Consider the following 17,722-nt stretch of genomic DNA (forward strand, 5'->3'; position numbering starts at 1 on the left):
ATTTGTGAAGACAGTCACGTGCTGCCCAAAGTACTCCACATCTCTCTAGGATTTCAGTTATTTTTTTAGTTTGCTTCCCTCGTGGCATCCTGCATCGATTAGGAATCGTAAGAATCAAAGTGCTTGACAAATGTCTGGTTTAGGCTGTAATATCCCAGCCATTAACACTTGATCAATGCATTTCCAGATCACCCAGTAATATACTTTTGATCCAGATCAGGTGTGGTCATGCAAACACTGTTTCATAAAATTACAAGCACGCAACATGGTGTTAATGCTGTCTTTACAGTGCAGGATTTTTGATCTTGCACTATAGGCTCTAAGCCTGGCTTTAATGTGTAGTCAGACCATGACCTCAGTGCCTGAGTTGTAAGCTAACAGCACAGCGTAATGTGAGCCTCAGCAGAACACAATGCATTCCCTGTGGCTTTTGCAAGGGTATCTATCTGAAGGGTGTAACTCCCCACTAGTTTAGGTGAGTTACACAAAGGAACCATGGTCAAAGATGAAGATGTGTAACTGTATTTTTGTCCATGCACAATGATATAGGACTTCTTGATACTAAATTTAAACCTTTTTTAAATTTTTGCATTTTCTACTATGTTTCTCATTAGTGTGTCAATTTGTTCCCTGCCTACATGTTTCAGAGTCCAGAATTGGATCATCACAATAAGTTTTGGGTCTGAATACCAATTTAAATATACATTTAATGAATGTTAGTATATATTTCAATTGACTTTCAAACCCAAATAATTAAAATGTTCTTTAAATATTCTGATTTACTCTTTCTTGTAAGGTATGCCTCTATCTTATATTGTAGTTTTAATCTATGAAGTCACTCTTGTAGACAGGGAGAAGGTTGCAGGTTAACCAAAGAACATTTTATTTCAGAAACCCTGTCATGAAAAGGTGAACGTAATTGTTCTCAAAGTGAACTAGCTGGCATGTAGGAGGAAAGCGTGTATTTCCACTTTGTCTCTTTTGCAGACCACAGTTTATTATATTAGTCTTCAGTCTCTCATTTACAAAATAGGTGTGGAAATGTATTTGAATATACTTGGGGTCAGAAACTGGGAAGAAACACCTATGAACATATACTTTATGTTACTATGAATTCCAGTACTAACCTTATTTCATAATTTGTGAAAGTCCTCAGTGGTTGACTAAAGGACTGGGAAGATTTGAAACCTGACACTGTGGCAATTGCCGTTTCCAGCTTCAACAAGGAAAGTAAAACTTTAGGAAGATGATACACTGGGATAGAGATATAAAAATATGGGTCTTGAAAGGCTCTCAAGGGATCATTTAGCCCATTTGTTTCTAGTTGGTGAAGGGCACCTCACCTCAGTGGATATCAAGCTTCCCCAGAGCTGTGTTGGCTCTGTGCCAACTTATCACCTTCTGTGCCATCATTTCTGCATAAAAGCATCCTAATGCAGTGAAGCCTGAGTGCCTTTGGATGCGTAAGCAATGGATTCAGTGGGGGATGCGGCTGAAGGAGTGGCAGTCTCATGAGTGGAGGCAAAGTGGCAAGCAGGATGCTGAACTGGAACAGGCTGAAGTGAGCACTCATCTCATATTAATGCTTATCTTCCCAGCGGCTTTGTGCTCATTGCTGTATTCGTTGAAAGGCTGTATGCTGTGAGTTACTGTGGATAGGGCTGGAATACAATCTTACAAAATACGGGATGGGAGGTGTGGAACCCTGTGCCTTTGGAGCCAGATTATATCTAGAGACATGGGAGGCCTGGGGGGTAGGATAGGAAAAGCTCATTATCTGTAATGATCAATGATCTACTGCACACATCACTATAAAAATCATTCCTTCTATCCCTTGTTAGATGGTCCTGTAACATCTCCCTTCCTTACTTTCAGAGGAGAGCTCTGCAGATTTTCTCTGAACCTTCACAGGTATTCTGCCTGGATTTGGGGGAGAGAATTTGTGGATTTTGAACAGGAAACTTTCAGTTGTGAACTAAATCCATGTGCAAATGCTAAAATTTATATTCTGTGGGGACCTAAATGGATTTCCGAGGTCTGCAAGCTTAGAAGACTGGAAAATTGCCAGAAACCTGGCCAGGTGATGTCGTCACCACTCTGCAGTTACTGTGGTATAACATAACCTAAGTTTTCTTGAGGGGAAAACAATCCATATCGAGCTTGTACAATAAGCCTCTGTCACACACTTTTATTTTCGGGAAGCTACAGTGTAGACAGTGCTTTGAACTAGAGTAAGCCACAAGGTTAACAGAGGGCTCCATGGAACCTGAGACCATAGCTGAACAAATTCCAGTGGACCAAGAGCAATCTCTAGTTCAACACTCTGAACTCGTAGTTTTCTTTTCCAGTAAGACTTTTAAAGCCCAGGTAGGACTTTAAATATATATAATAATACCACCCATGTTTACACATACATAGGCACAAATGTGAAGTCTGAAAGAGGGGAAACCTAGCAGACAGAATCTAAGCTTCTTTTCTTGGCAGATGTAAGGATTTTACTTTTCTTTTAAGATAACTGTAACATTCCTTAGTTAATGTGGGGTTGTGACTTTAAAAGTTGATGCCTTGAAGGCTTGATACTCTGATATTCAAAATTTGTTTTATATGGTGAAAAAGATATTGTGCCAATGATTTGATTTTCTACTTTTTTCTACTTATTACTACAATAAAAGGAGCATTTGTATATAGAAAAAAAAAATCCCTAATTTAACTTCCTGGGAAAAATGTGTGAGAACTAGACTAGATTGTTGATACTTGTTTGTAATAGAAAATGTACTGGTGTCCTTGTTAAATGCCATATAAAAGGTATTAAGATCTGGAAAATTCCTTATATTTTCCACTGAGTAAATGAGGTTTTGTTTATAGGTCACACAGAGAAGAACTATGTCCTCATCAATTCACTTTTTCCTTTTGCATAGGCTGTACAGGAAATCCTTGACTGGTCAAAATACAGGTAGGACTGCTGATTATTTGGCTGGTGTTTAATTTTCCTACTAACAAAAGAAAACCTAAAAATATTTCAAGAAAACTCTAAGAAGTTCTTGAAGAAGAGCATGCACACAGAACTACATGAAATGAACATCTTTCATAAGGTTCAGAAAATCTCCTTTCAGTAGTTACCTAACTTCAGGAAGAACGTGAACTGAGGAATTCAACCACTTATCTCCGTTTCCCAAAAAAATTACAAAAATCTTTGTAACTGGTCAAAACTTTGAAACTAATGTGTATCCGTCATGCATCCTTTGTATAAGTGGTTATAAAACACTACAACAAACATTCTTGTCTACAACTTGCTAACATGCAACACTTCCCACGTCAGGAAAGTCAAGGTGACTTTCCTGGGGCATGGAAGTTTTTTAGCGCAGGAGGGGACAGAGCCATAGACCTTGTGAACTCCATCCCTTTCTTCCTCTGCCAGTATTTTCTGCATTAAGGTGCAGCACTATGAAATCACATTTGGCAGTTTTCCTCAAAATGCCAGTATTTGGAGTCAAGTGGTTACAAGAGAATCTCTTCTACTTTTTCAACAAGTATTACCCTACTTAAACAGTGACTGAGCTGAACCATGCAGTTTAGAAAGCAGAAGATACATTAAAATAAACAAATAAATAAATAACTTTTTGTTCTCACCATTAAAAATATTGACTTCTGAATGCCTGATAGTCAGAAAGAGAGGACTGGATGAAGCAGTCTCTGCTCAGACGTGAGTGGGAACAGCTCCTCCTTAGGTGTTTTACATTTTTAGTGCAGAAGGGCAATCCAAAAGGACTCTCTCATGCCCAATAAACACAAAAAAGCATACTCAGACACTCAGCCCTGGATGTGTCACGGGACTTACTAGGAAAAAGAGCAGACAGAAAACACATTACAAGAAAACCCAACAAGGATTTTCAACACTGCTTCTTCCCTGAGTGTTCCAGTATTAAAGTAGGTTTGCATAAGGGGATGGGAAATGGGAAGAAAAAGGCTCCTGAGGTTACTATGTAATGACTTTTAGATTCATATTAATGATTGATATAATGGATTGAAATTGAGAAGATGATAGTCCTTGCATGGCAGTATTACCTCATCTCATATTCAATAGAGAGCAGTGGGAATATTTACTGAAACAATATGAAAAGACACGGTGACTTTCTTTTTGAGAAATGAAAAAATGAAATTGAAAATGAAAATAGAGAAACATGGGAAAACTTAATGGGAACATTACTATGACTTTGCCTAAATCACAAGTTTCATTAAATCCTGACATATTTGCAAAAACCGTGAAATATACATCTCGACACAGTAGAATCAGTGATAGAAATTCATCATTCTGTGCTGTTCAAAGCACCGTGCTGCAAGGTATGTATTTATACACCATGACAGTACAAGCACAATAATTTTTGTAAATCAAATAGCTATATTCAAGCAGATTTGAGTCAAACATGTTGCCTCACATCTTTAACGCCCACTGAGTTGGCTTAGAGTTTTCCCATTAGAGATAATTATTTATAAAACTTTGTGTGTGTTGAGCACACAATGTGTAAAAATAGATACGCTAACTGGAAACAATTCTCCTTTCCATTCTGTTCAATTATTTTGGTTTACATTTGTTATGTTCCAAATGGTCAGCATCTTTTTTTCATTAATTGATTAAATTGGTCTTGCTTTTGTTTTCTGTTCTAGCTAAACAAAGTCTAAAAAGTTTCCATTGTTGCTGTTGTTGTGTTTCCAAAACATCCTGTGGTATGTCCGATTCACTATATATTTGGCTATTTTTTGTGCGCTTCCTTTGAATGTTCAGTCTGCATATCATGCAATGTTCTTTCTGGCATCAAATGTCTGAATTTCCTTCCTAGCCTCTCTGTTATTGGTTCATGGCATACTAATTTGATCATGATATGTATAAAAATATTAAATGTGTATATTACACATACCAAATTTATCTTGCAGAGAAGTCCGGGGTAAATATGTTTCATAAATGTTTGCTTTAACTATTGATTTGATTTTTAAAACGTATTTCTTTGGCTTTGTTTGTGCCTATTTTGTGTACATGTTCCATAAATACTTTTGTAAATGATCTTCATTAAGTGAGTAGTTACAACTGCTAATTTTGATCAGATGCTCTAATAGTTGCCAGAAATATAGTTCATAATTATATTCCATCATTAATCCCCCCCTTCAGTTTACCATTCTTGCTGTTCTAGCTCATGAACCTCTAAGATATTCTCCACTTATTTTTACTACAACAAAGTGCCTCATGACCTAAACAGGACTAGAGTAGTGAGGCTAAGCAGATGAGCCAATGTCTGCAGAAACAGATTTTGCTTTGCTGCAGAAATTATTCTGTCAGAAAACAAAGTGGAAAATGTAAATAATCATTCCATACCATTTGTGAACCATCTGCAGGCCAACAGTTATTCCCTGAAGAAATTAATGTATATTTCAAGACAACAAATACGAGAGAGAAATATGCTCTGCTAGTACAATTCACATCAGAGGGAATTCAGCAGCAAGCAATGAGACAGAATCAGGTAGGCATCTTGCAGGCTGATTTTTAGCTCTTCAGTAAGGTTTAAATTAGACATGAGTAGTTCATATATTTTACACCTAGGAGCAGAATTCACATATACCAAGTAAAAAGTTAAATTTACTAATTAATCTGTCACAATGTTTTTCTGTTGTTCTATGTAGCACAGGCACACTCAATGAAAAATATTCTCTTTACAAAGAAATACGACATTTAGTCCGGAAAATGGGAACACTTTGTAGTATTCTTCTGAAAGTGTTTACTGAAGCATGCTTGTTTTGTTATGGGAAGTAATTTATTACCTATGTGCATTTTAGAGCATCTTCTTAGCAACAAATTGCAGAGGTAAAAAACCCTGGCATTTTAAGACCACAGCCAAACACAGAATTTTCAGGAACTGAATGTAAACGCTTCTAAGATGGCTTTCAACAGAAGATACTTAGATTAGACACAAAAAGAATGAAAAAGAACTTTAAAATATTAATAGGGTGTAGCTAACTTTCATAACAAATATTAGGGATTTCAGGTTTTCATTGATAAGTTGTGTCTTACATAAAACTGCCTGTCTAGAATAATTTTCCTCAGTTTTTGGTTAAGTGGACCACTGGAATTCATGTTGCTCAGTACATCATTGTTTTGTTTTCATAGGCCATACAAACTGAAGGAAGCAACTGCATATATTGGCATTGGAACTTTGTAAGTCTAAAACTGTTTGTAGTAGGCACAGACATTCTCAGCATCTACAAACAAATTTCAGATTTCTTTTCTATATGAAAACTTACTTAGGTTACTTGAAAATATATGTTGCAAACTTTCACTTCAACTGGAAAACAGTACATCTCTCCAACACACCATTATAATACAACTGAAGAAAATAAACCAAAAAGAACAGGTGAAAAGTCCATGGAAGTTAAATATTAAAGATAAAAATGACATTTCTAATACAAAAGGATAGTTTCCCTGAGATGTTTCAAGAGTGAAGGTCAGTTTTTGAGAAGCACTTCAAAGAACATTTCGTTTTGAAGAGGACTGTCAGAATGCAAATGTAGTGATAATGCAGATGATAGTGTACATTCAAGGTGCTTTTCTGCCAACAAAGGGGGATGTTTATGATTTATCACACATAGTAATACTCACCTGTCTGACAGAAATTGGGTTTATTTATTTATTTTTTGGTTCTTTTTAATAATGTCCTCTAGGCAACCTGGGAATGATGATATGCGTTGCAACGTTCATTGGCAAGCCTGTGAATTCGCTGTTCAAGGGAAGCACTCTAGTTCAATAAAAAACCACTCAGAACAACCTGGAATAGTATGCCCCATCATACTGTGCCCCCAAAGCACAGTGTCACTTCTCCTAGAAGACAAAGAAAGTCCTGCAACAATATTCTTGGGAAAGAAAAAGACAATTAGAGAAAATGAAAAATGTTCCATTCTTTTCAGTGAAAACTTAGCAGATTTTAGGCAGTATTTTAATTTAGCTCCTAGAAGAGGTCCATCCATGTACTTTAGTTTTGATAATACATGATATATGTTCCTATCCAGAAAAAGTAATTGTATTTTGCATACTGAGCTCCAGCTGTCACTGTTGATACACCGTAGTGCTCATATCCTTCCCCAGCCTCCCACGAGAAGCAGAAGAAATATGAAGGAAGCAAAAAGAGGAGAGTTAATGACAAACGATATCCAAAATGAAAACTGGAGTAAGGGTTCTTAGAACTATATTTTCCGATGGATACACCAAAGCATATGTATTCAGTCTGAATCCCACTCACTTGTTCCAAGAAGAGAACTGTTTTCCGATATAACACTTTGTTTTAGTTTTAGTGATGGAAAAGAGATCTGATACTCAGACCTGGAAAGTGTTCTAATTGAAGGTATTTGAGTAAGACAGGGAGCCTTTAGATCACTAGATTTTTTGATTATGGTGTATTTGTGTTTCTGTATCCAGTGTTTAACTATTCTCTCACCAGCTGGGCCCAATCACCTGCATGTATATAGAGAAAGTATAGAAAAAAAAATATTGCAGGTGAGTATATGAGGTGCTCAACTTTCAGGACCTTATCAACCGCATGCCAAAAATTTCCTGGAACTGAGGTACACAAAACCCAAACCATCCTTGACATGAGCTGAGGACAGGCATAGCTTGGAGAAGTTCACAGTGGAAGATGAGAACAGTTTCGTAAATGACGGACCACTCCACCGCATTAATAAGGCTATTTGTTGCAATGACTGGACACATCAGGTACAAATCAGGCTGACTTCCACAACTGGAATTATCCAGCATTTGGTGGCATCATGTCCCAGACACTGCTTACATGAAACAGCTCTACAGGAGCCATGCTTGACCTGCTCATCAGCCACACACATTCTGCGAGCTGTTCATTGCTACCCTTAGACAGTGAGAGAGAGCTCTTAGCCCAAAGTGCTTGAAGACATAACACAAGCAATGGGTGGGAGAACAAAAGTAATAAAGCTCTTCCTTCTTTATTCCTCTAGGCCATGCTCCTGTCTCAAAACCTCAGACTTGATGCTCAGAGGATACACCTGCTCCTCCCCTGGACTATGCAGGAGTACAGCCATACCAGGGCAGCACTTCACCAGAGTCAACTGGCGATGCTGGAAAGCATAGACTTAATTTGGGGTAATATCATACTAACAAACAGGCTTACGTGGCTTCTGGGACCCAAGATAACAATATTGCAGTTTTACATGGTGTAAAGTGGATCTATCTTTCCTTTTCTGAGCTGGAGAATCAGAACGTAAAGCTGGTCTCAAACCTTAACTAACTAAAAAGCAGTGAATTAAGTTAACGTTAAGTTCTGATGACAAACTTGTAAAGAAACTAAGTGCTCACTCTGAACCGTAATCTCTTGCACGTATTCAGATTTGTTTTGGCAGCTGTTTTAATGGAGAAACACTACATTATTTACCATACCACAACACTCCTATTTCATTCAATAAAATTGTAGAACACTAATGCTTAAAAAAATGAATGTTCCTAGATTTGCTCTTCCAGAAACTTAGGTACAGATTGCCAAGGAAAAATAAATTAGCAACATATGAAAACACTATATTTCAATAATACACTAGAAGTGAATGAATAATTGTGATACATTTTACACTTAATTAATTTATGTTGTCTTAAAGCTAAACGCTAAATCATAACAAACAGGAAAATTTTTAAAAATTATTCCCACTGACAACCTGAAATATTATTTTCATTCTTCACTGAGATCCTACCTCCAGTTACATAATTTTCAAGTCCTGCTGGAAAATATTTTCAATCAAATCACATTTAAAAAATGTTTTCCATAGAAATCTATTCTGAAAATACATCTTAAATGGAATTGTAAGAATCAATCAAAATTTATGTCACACAGTCTACATTTATAGGTTCTGTATTGAATTCATGGGCTGTGCAGAAACAGTTATTAATTAGCATGACTTTCTTTAACACACAATTCATGAATAAGGGATGCACTGCCTGCAAAGTGCTGATAGAGGTGGCTAATTGGGGAAACATACCATTTATATAAATTCAATTCTTTCTTTTACAATGTTCTATAAAATTTCTGCACAGAGGAAGGGAAGGAAGGCAAATATAGGTTTACAGTGAAATCTTGCTATGAAGATATTTTGTCAAAGTACTGTAACAAATGTTGCTTTTTGAAGAATTAAGGCTAAATCTTACTTTCCTTATTCATAAAAACAGTTATAACAGAGTTCATGGGAATTTTACCATTGGCTTCAGAGAAAGCACAGGCTGTGACACTTGAGTTATTCTTAGGAACAATAAGTGTCAATTAACTCTGTATTACTGTAATCAGTGCTCTCATCGTTAAAGGACCAGTGAGCGGAGAAAAGAAAATCCTGAGAGTTTTAATGTATTAAAAACATATTATCTGCAATAAAAAATAAACAAAAAGCCATTTGAACCTTCTCTTACTATATGTCAGGAAGATTTCAATGATGAACCAGAGCTCACAGTAATTTCTATACTGTTCAACTTCAATACGTATAGATAAAGGAAGTGTACACAATCTCTTTGCCTTCACAAATGTACATTTTGAACTGTCTTTGCACAAAAGATATTAGATCATCCACACTGTCTGCAGCAGATGCTTTTGTATCCAAGCCTGCTCCCATGGAAATCAACAGAAATTTGCCAGTGACTCAAACAAAGACAACCCAGGCCTTCACTACGTAAGTGTATGTATGTAATGGGTTGTTTCGTATTAATATCTGCTAATGTTTTATCTATGAACTTTTTGTATAATGCTGAATGTTTGGAATTGTCTTTCTTTTCTATATAGACAAATTACAATTATTCAAAGGATGTGGATGTCTTCAGAAAAGCGACAATTTCAATTTCAATGCTATTTAAATGTCTGATTTAGGAAGTTATCTTTTGTCCATAACTCATGATTTCAAGAACTGGTGTTTAGATAGATGACGTTAAAGTTGATTCGTGTGATTAACTAGTGCAAGTGGAACTGTTGTCCAAAAAAATCACTTCTTAGATACACTTGTTACGTTTTCTCTCACTTCTGCAATACTGTTTGAGGATAAGCATGGGAACAAAGTGGTGCTTCTCAAAGTTTTTTCTTTGAATACCTTCTTTTTCTAAATAAACTCAATAGAATTCTGTTTACTAAAAAAAAAAAAGTTCAACACCGTTACAGAAGTGTGACTTTAAAAAGAACTGTGACTTTTAAAAAAAGCAAATGAGCAATTCTCTAAAGATTTTGTTGGCCATACATTTTTTACTTAAATCAAGAATCCGTCTAGGGGTAATGTTAATGATGTGCATTTTCACTACATGACTCTGTACCATCATTCATATTCTCAAATTAAAACTAAGATTTCTGGGAAAGTCAGGGTTTACATGTTTTTATTTGCTTTTATTTAAAATTTTTAATCAAAAACAGCATAGCAACAATTTTGCTGAAATCACCCTTCTAACCCTTGCTGGCTAATAATAGTCTGCTAATAAATAAACACTGAAGAGCTTAAAATTGATAAAACTTGGTTTATATGCTGTCCATTGAGTATTTTGTGAGTTGTGTTCTTTGAATTGATATCCGTGCCATAGAGCATAAAAAGGTTAACAAATGGCACATTTATCCAAGTAATGTACAGCTCATTCTACACTTTTTAACATCTGTGTGTCCTCTTGATGACTTCAGCCTTTCTAAGACTAACAAGTGAATTTAGGATTTATAGTTGAGAAACAGCATGGCTGCTTCTGCTGTCAGTCTTTATTCATTACTCTAATAATGGGAGGTGTAATAAACAACATAGATTTACAACTGTACATTTTAATTATTGTTTCTGAAGGTTTACGTAATCAGGAGAGGTGATCACTGCTCCTTCTTATTTGGAATTTTCTCTTTTGGTGCCAGACACTACCGAGTTATTCAGTAAGCAGACAGCTTTGCTCTTTTCATCAGTGATTCATGAAAGAGTTGACAGTTTGTGTGTTAAGGCAATCTGAGCTTCAGTCTAACAATCTGATTTGTTGGCTCAGTGGATTTACTGCATCTTGATTTTCTTGATAAATTCCATGTGAAACCCAATACCAGCTACCCTGACAACATCTTTATCTACATGAATACGTTCATATTGGTCCAGATGCAAAGAAAAAGAGACTTACATAAAACTGAGAATTTTGTAATGAAAAGTTGAAAGTTTGCCCAGGTTTCACATGCAGATTTTTTTAATCCACAGATTATAGTTAAATTTAGAAGTGAGATTTTGCTTTTGGACAGTCTTTGTTAATTTTAAACAAAGATATTAAATAATTGTATCTTGTTAGCATGTGTTACATACAAAAGGAAAGTCCTTGCTGACTATACATAGCCACTGTGACTGTAATTGCAAAAGACTGAAAAGAGATAATTTAATGATAACCAATTAAAAAAAAAAAAAAAAAGCAAGAATAGACCAAAACGATGGATTATACAACAGGTACAAAATAAATGTTGTGTAGAAAATAGCTTGACTTCCTGGGGTGAACAGTATATCAGATTGTTGCTCTAAAAAATTTTTCACTTTTGTAGCTAGTTCCTAGGTTGTTAGGCAAGTTTAAAATCTGAATCTCCTGTTTACTTGCTGAAAGATCATGATTTCCTGTATTTCCATCAAATAAGATAATTACATTTCTTCCTACAGTTTATAAAGAATAGTTATATACTTTACGGTAACTGCAAATCTTTGAGATATTTTGTCCATATAATCTTGCCTATGTGTTTTGTATTTGTGAGTTTAACAAATCCTGGCCAACAGTGTGCCTCATGATATAACCTGTGCATATACTTTCCTACCCAAGAACACACTTATGCAGTACAATTTCAATTTCTTCTAAATTTCATTGGTAATCTAGAAACCATTTTCTGATTCCCTTCGAATCCACAGTTCTGAGGAAACGATGGTATATAGTAGGATTCCACTTAGATAAAACAACTTAAAGTTACTGTAAAATCAAAAAATAAATATACCTAGAAGTAGGTCCCACTCGTAGCAATTAGTTGACGCCATTTACTGTCTTGATGAGTAAAAAAACTGTATTAAGAGAAAGGCCCACCTGTGGAACATAAACCACAGGACAAAATTTTGTAGACCTATTAATGATAGTCAGTATTGATTGAAGTAACTAACGGACTAAACTGACTGAAGAAGTCTGTTAAATGGATTTCAATAATGATATCTGGAGAAATCTTTGGATGTTGGACATACGCATTCTAAGAGTGCTGTTGCCTTTTAACACAAAGCAGAGAATAGAGTGTCATTCTCTTGCAGATTTCATGAACAGCATCAGTGGGATGGTGAGACAAGTGTCTATTCCTCTCCGGTTTGATACAGACATTGCAGACAGCCTTGAGGAGGATGCAGGTGTATACTGGGAAGATTGGTGTACAACAGCATGTTCTAACACTTTGTAGCAAATCTTCATTGCTTTGGCGGGTTTCCTTGGACGTTTGAGTTTAATGATAATGTGCACCGGAATTTCTGTGAAGAAAGTGCCTCAGAGCTCCTGAATTGAAAAAAGACTCCTGAAGAGAAGATATTGTACATAGTATTTTTTAATAACCTATGCCTCTCAGGCTGTCTGGTGTTTATTAATCTGTCTGATTATCAGGAATTAATTTCAAGGCTTTAAGGGAGAAAGCAACAAGAAGCAGAACTGCGGTGGAACTTCACTGAGGTTTCCTAAATCTCAGAAGGATTTTACTTCTTTGCTTAGAGTGCTCTGAAATATAACATTGACAAAGATAACAACCAGGGATAAACAAATTCAAACAAACCAACTTATTCAGCAGTTGCTTGGAGATAAAGAATATAGAGCTGCCAAACTGAGTTGGTTATTTCAGATGAACATGGTGAGGGAACTGCAGCTGGATCCCAGAGAATTAGGCCATGCTCCCACCTGGCAGGAAATATAGGAATCTTGGAAACTGCAAAATTTCAATGGATCTCAGAAACTAAGGAAGCTAAAGTTACAGTTCTAAGGGTTAGCTGGCCAATTTAAATGTCTGGGCAACTATACTTCGGTTCTGAATTGATTACGAATACTGAAAATTCTTCATAGCTCATAGCCTAGCATGGATTCCTCTGCTTTCAGAACACTAGGATATATATCAGCAAGAAGGAGGACATATATCAGTAAGAAAGGTAAGGTGCATGGGATAAAGAGATGTAAAGATGCTAACAAAGGTTGGGTATTCAGCTACTTCCCAGAGAAGAGGAAGTCTGAAGCACCACACTAAGTTGGCTATTTCACACGTAAGCTGGGAAGACTTGGTGCTGGTTCTGTTTTACTACTTGCCATTAGTATCAGTGATCTCTGGCAATATAATAACACACTTAGGATGGTTTTTAGGAAAAAAGTAAATCTGAACCAATAAGTACTGATAGGAAAGAATACTCCAATCGTCAAAAAGACATATAGCTGCCACCAAGCCAAATACATTTAGCATGCTTCCCTTGTGCAGATTTTAAGCCATCATAGGACACACAGATATTAAGTCTCAAGATTTTAACTCCATCATGACACAGCAAAAGCATTTTAACTCTAGACAGATAGTTGTTGTTTTAACAGTAAATTAATGAATAATGTCAAAGAAGAAGATAATTTGTAAAAAAAAATACTTAATATTTATTCAGAAAAAAACTTGAAACTAAAATCTCAGAAACTAAAAGAGCACAAAATTTTTTGGTGGTGTGATGGTCTAAGGCATGAATCAGAACTGCAGAATTCAAGTTTATTGTCACAAAAGCAGGCTTGGAGATCTTAGGATTGCAACATACTTTTGGAAATTAAGGTTGCACACATATCCTGCATATGCTCTTGTTCCTCTATCTGAGAACAGGTTTCAGCCCTAAGAAAAATAAATAAAACACTCCAAATCTGCTATGAAATGCATAGGTGTGCCACAAACAGAATCAAGCAAACACCTGAGGGAAAGCAGGCATATCCACTATTCCTTAGGGAGCGTATCAAGATAGATAGCCCTCTGTCACACTGAAAGAAAATGGAGATTCTTTTCTATCAAAAGACTTCATCATATGTAAGATACGGTTTACATTATGGAAGAACTTTTGGCAATAAACATGAAGAAAAATCGTTTTATTCATCTTGATTACTGTCAGGGATTTTTCCATTATGTAACAATAGCTTATAGGTATTCAGGCATCCAAAGCTTCGAAACAGCTTTGAGAGCAGACAGCAACTGACTTTGCTGAATGCAAACTCGTCATATAAACCTCTTGATGGTTATTATTCTAAGAAGCACATCGCCTCTGTCTTTGCCTGCATGGACTACAAAGTCTGTGAAAAGTACTGAAAGAGCCTGAGAAGTTGCTGGGGGGGCATGCAAATTTATTCAGACCTTTTTGAATCAGCGAAAGAGCACTTGGGCTAATCCTAGAGATGCGCTTTTTATTCTAAACTGTTGCAAATACCCTCTTAAGATAGTAATAAGAATTTAACTCTGAATTTAGATAGCATTACACACATTAAAATATCGCACAAAATTAGTAATAGTCTACCCTATGCAATTTTGACTGTGTTCAAATTAAAGCAGGTGGGGCTTGCTCAAACAAATATTTTTGTGCTATAACAGGGTACTTTTAAGCACTTGCTTTCAGTGAGAAACTGTTCTTTCTTTATTTGGACATCATATATGCCCAGTTTTTAGTATTTGATCTGAAAAAGCAGAAGAATCAATTCATAACACAAAAAAGGCAATTTCATCCTCAAGTAAATTTTTCCAACAGCACATAAGACTGGGATGACAACACTCTAACACTTCACTAATAATTAGGCATCATGTCTTAGCAGAACATAATATAATAAAACCTATTTTTCTAATATTTTTGTTCATCTTTTTTCTTTTTAACATCATGTACTTTATAGCAGATATTTTTTTTTTTTTTTTTTTTTTTCCTTCTAGATGCTTAGAGGTTAGGAAAGGATTTTATTTCTTTTGATTCTTCTCCTGGGAAAAGAATCTACCAGCTTGTTAGTTCCCTCAGTACTCCCTATATAACAAAAAGTGGCATATATGGAAGGCCTCATTTTCTTTTCTTAGCTCTACTCCAAAGACACTGTGAGCACCTGAAACTTCTATTAATTTCCTTGGGTATTGCAGGTGTTCAGCAGCTCTGAGGATTGAACGTACTGGGACCAAACAAATGTAAGAAAGAAGCTCATACTGGATCCATGGAACTAATAAGGACTGAGAGTCCTAAAATAGACAGCAGTGAACTTACACCACCAAAAAAAAGTATTTCTTCCAAGTGAACACATCAAGAAAGATGTGACTTGTTAGAAAAATACCTTACTTCTCTTTTCTTGAATGGCCATGTTCACAAGCTCTCATTATATTTTGCAGACTGAAACAGAAGAAGATTGTTCCTACTCACATCTGAATTTCAGTCTGATTCCCATGACTATTACAGTCACTATACAATTAATATAAAAATATTTTCTGTTATTCTCGTCTTCTGCCCACCAAAGTTGCATTCTCCTCTTTTTTTCTTTAATGCTGTATTTTATTATTTATTTGTTGTCCTTTTTTCTGTGCACTGGTAGTTAATTATGTTTTATATATGCTGGAAAATTCTAATAAAAGCACTAGGACTCAGAATAGAAACTTTTCTCTTTTTTAATTGATGGAAAATCTGCAAGTTTAATTAGGCAACCCATTGACATAAATGCATCAACAAATAAATTTCCCACTCATGAATGCAGCACTGCCAATGAGAAACTGCCTAGCAAGTTTCAATTCACTTGGGTACTGAAGTATTTATCCCCAACACATTTGGGCCAGATAATAGCTTTCTGATAAAACCCAAGGATTACAGACTGAACTCCAGCAGGGCAGCTGATTCTTAAGCACTGGGAAATCTCCCACTGGATTAGAGGACAGACATTTTTTTCCTTTCAGAATGACAGGGAAAAAGTGCGTGCCAGGAACATGCCTGAAGGAAGGAGTTAATAAAAACTGCTCTTTGCAGGTAGTTACTACCTAGGCTTTTCTAGGTTGCTCTATATATAAGCTGGTCTTGATGACCTGGAGAACAGGGAAGTACAAAGATCCTATTTAGTCTATGAACATCTTGTTCACAGTGCAGGTTATTTTTCTGTTTATACCATGCACCATCTGAATCCAGAAAAGAAAAAACGTGAGGTTAGTCTGAGACTGCTTATGCCAGCCACTGGTAAAAAATTGAGAAGGTATGATCTTGTGATTAGAAATACCAAAAGAAGGGGTATTGATACATAGTATAATGCCTTAAAAAGAAGAAACATAAAAATTATTTTAAAATAATAATCACATAATACAGGTCGTAACTTTTATAATAAAGCCAGATGTTCAACATATTGTTTAATAAATGACATAAGGAAGCAATGGTATTTATAAAGGAGATATTTATTTCTCATGATTAAAAGAGGCATTGCACTTTTACAGCTGAAAAGCAAACAGTCAGTGTACTTGAGGAATCAATTAAAAATAACAGAATAAAAGTGAGGAAACAGCAGTATCAGTTCAGAGCTTTCAACCTATCTGCAATTTGCTTCCACTTAAAAACATGACTGTTTCTTCAGAGCAATAACTGCATAGCATCTGGGGGATTTCACGGGATCAAATAACTTCACAAGTCCAGACCAGGCAATGTTGTCCTGTAAAATGATATATGATTGAAGTACATAAAAATGTGTTTGACTTAAAAGCTAAGATATGGTAATAGGTCCACATTTTGAAATAAAAAATTGCAAAAAAATATTAAAAATTATCCTTAATGCAAAGCAGAAAAAACACTTACCTAACAAGAAAATCATGGAAAGTTTGTTGAGAAAAAAGGATACCCAAACCAGGATGTATTTTAAAGACATTAAGTTATTTCTGGCACTATCAAACGACAGCTTACCACCCCCTTCATCAATAAAGCTTTTTTTCGGTTGAACTAGAGCAAAGAAATTAAGGATCAAGTCCTACTCATTTTATGCAGCACATTCTACTACTGAAGCTAATTAACTGACTTCAAATGAATAAGGCCAGCTGGATCTGGTCTACATGTTGCATATGGCTTTTATCATTTCTATTTTTCTTCCTAAACACATTTTGTGAATCAACCAGTACAAGATTAAATCAATGCGTATATTACATTTAGAAAAGGTAAATTAGTGCTAAATGCAGCAAGTCTGATCTCCTGTCTCGGAAATCATACAGATCTCTATGTGATTTATAACTGATTGGCATTGGGGAAAATACATCATTATTTAAATATTTCAAATTGCCTCTCTGTAAAAATACTAGTTAGAACAAAAGCATACATTTACTACAACTCAGTTGTTCCAAGTGCACTGTGGCAGAGAATAAAGTGAATTTTTAGTTATGATAAAATGGAGCTGTTAAAATGAAAGGTTTATGGTGGAAAAACAGAGCTATTCACTTGAATGGGTTTAAACTTTTATTTTAAAAATTTATTTTGACTGTGGCCCAGAGCAGAAGCTGGAAGATGCTACCATTTCCTCCTAGCAAATTATTATTTGTCCAAAAAATGTTTACTGGTGCAGAGAAAGCATGACTGCTGCTTCTGAGTTAATCAGGCCAAGCTCAAAATTAGTGTTAGAAGAAACAATGTAATATAAATCACTATGGAGTAAATGTGGTAGCATTTGCTTATGATATCCCAGGTCTATACT

At 35.7% G+C, this 17,722-nt stretch overlaps 1 protein-coding gene across 1 annotated transcript in view; it reads right to left on the reverse strand.

Annotated features, from left to right (window-relative positions):
- Positions 1 to 16,457: 16,457 nt before the first annotated feature.
- METTL25 (methyltransferase like 25) overlaps positions 16,458 to 17,722 on the reverse strand; it is a gene marked incomplete at its 5' end in the record, with an annotated part of 61,345 nt that continues 60,080 nt past the window's right edge. Inside the window, one exon of the mRNA XM_082309431.1 lies at positions 16,458 to 16,696. Within this exon, the coding sequence (XP_082165557.1) occupies positions 16,598 to 16,696 (99 nt within the window). The 3' untranslated portion in view covers positions 16,458 to 16,597. The remainder of the gene's footprint in view (positions 16,697 to 17,722) is intronic.

The sequence above is a fragment of the Platalea leucorodia genome, assembly GCF_965183815.1.
Source record: "Platalea leucorodia genome assembly, chromosome: 4".
Taxonomy (NCBI): domain Eukaryota; kingdom Metazoa; phylum Chordata; class Aves; order Pelecaniformes; family Threskiornithidae; genus Platalea; species Platalea leucorodia.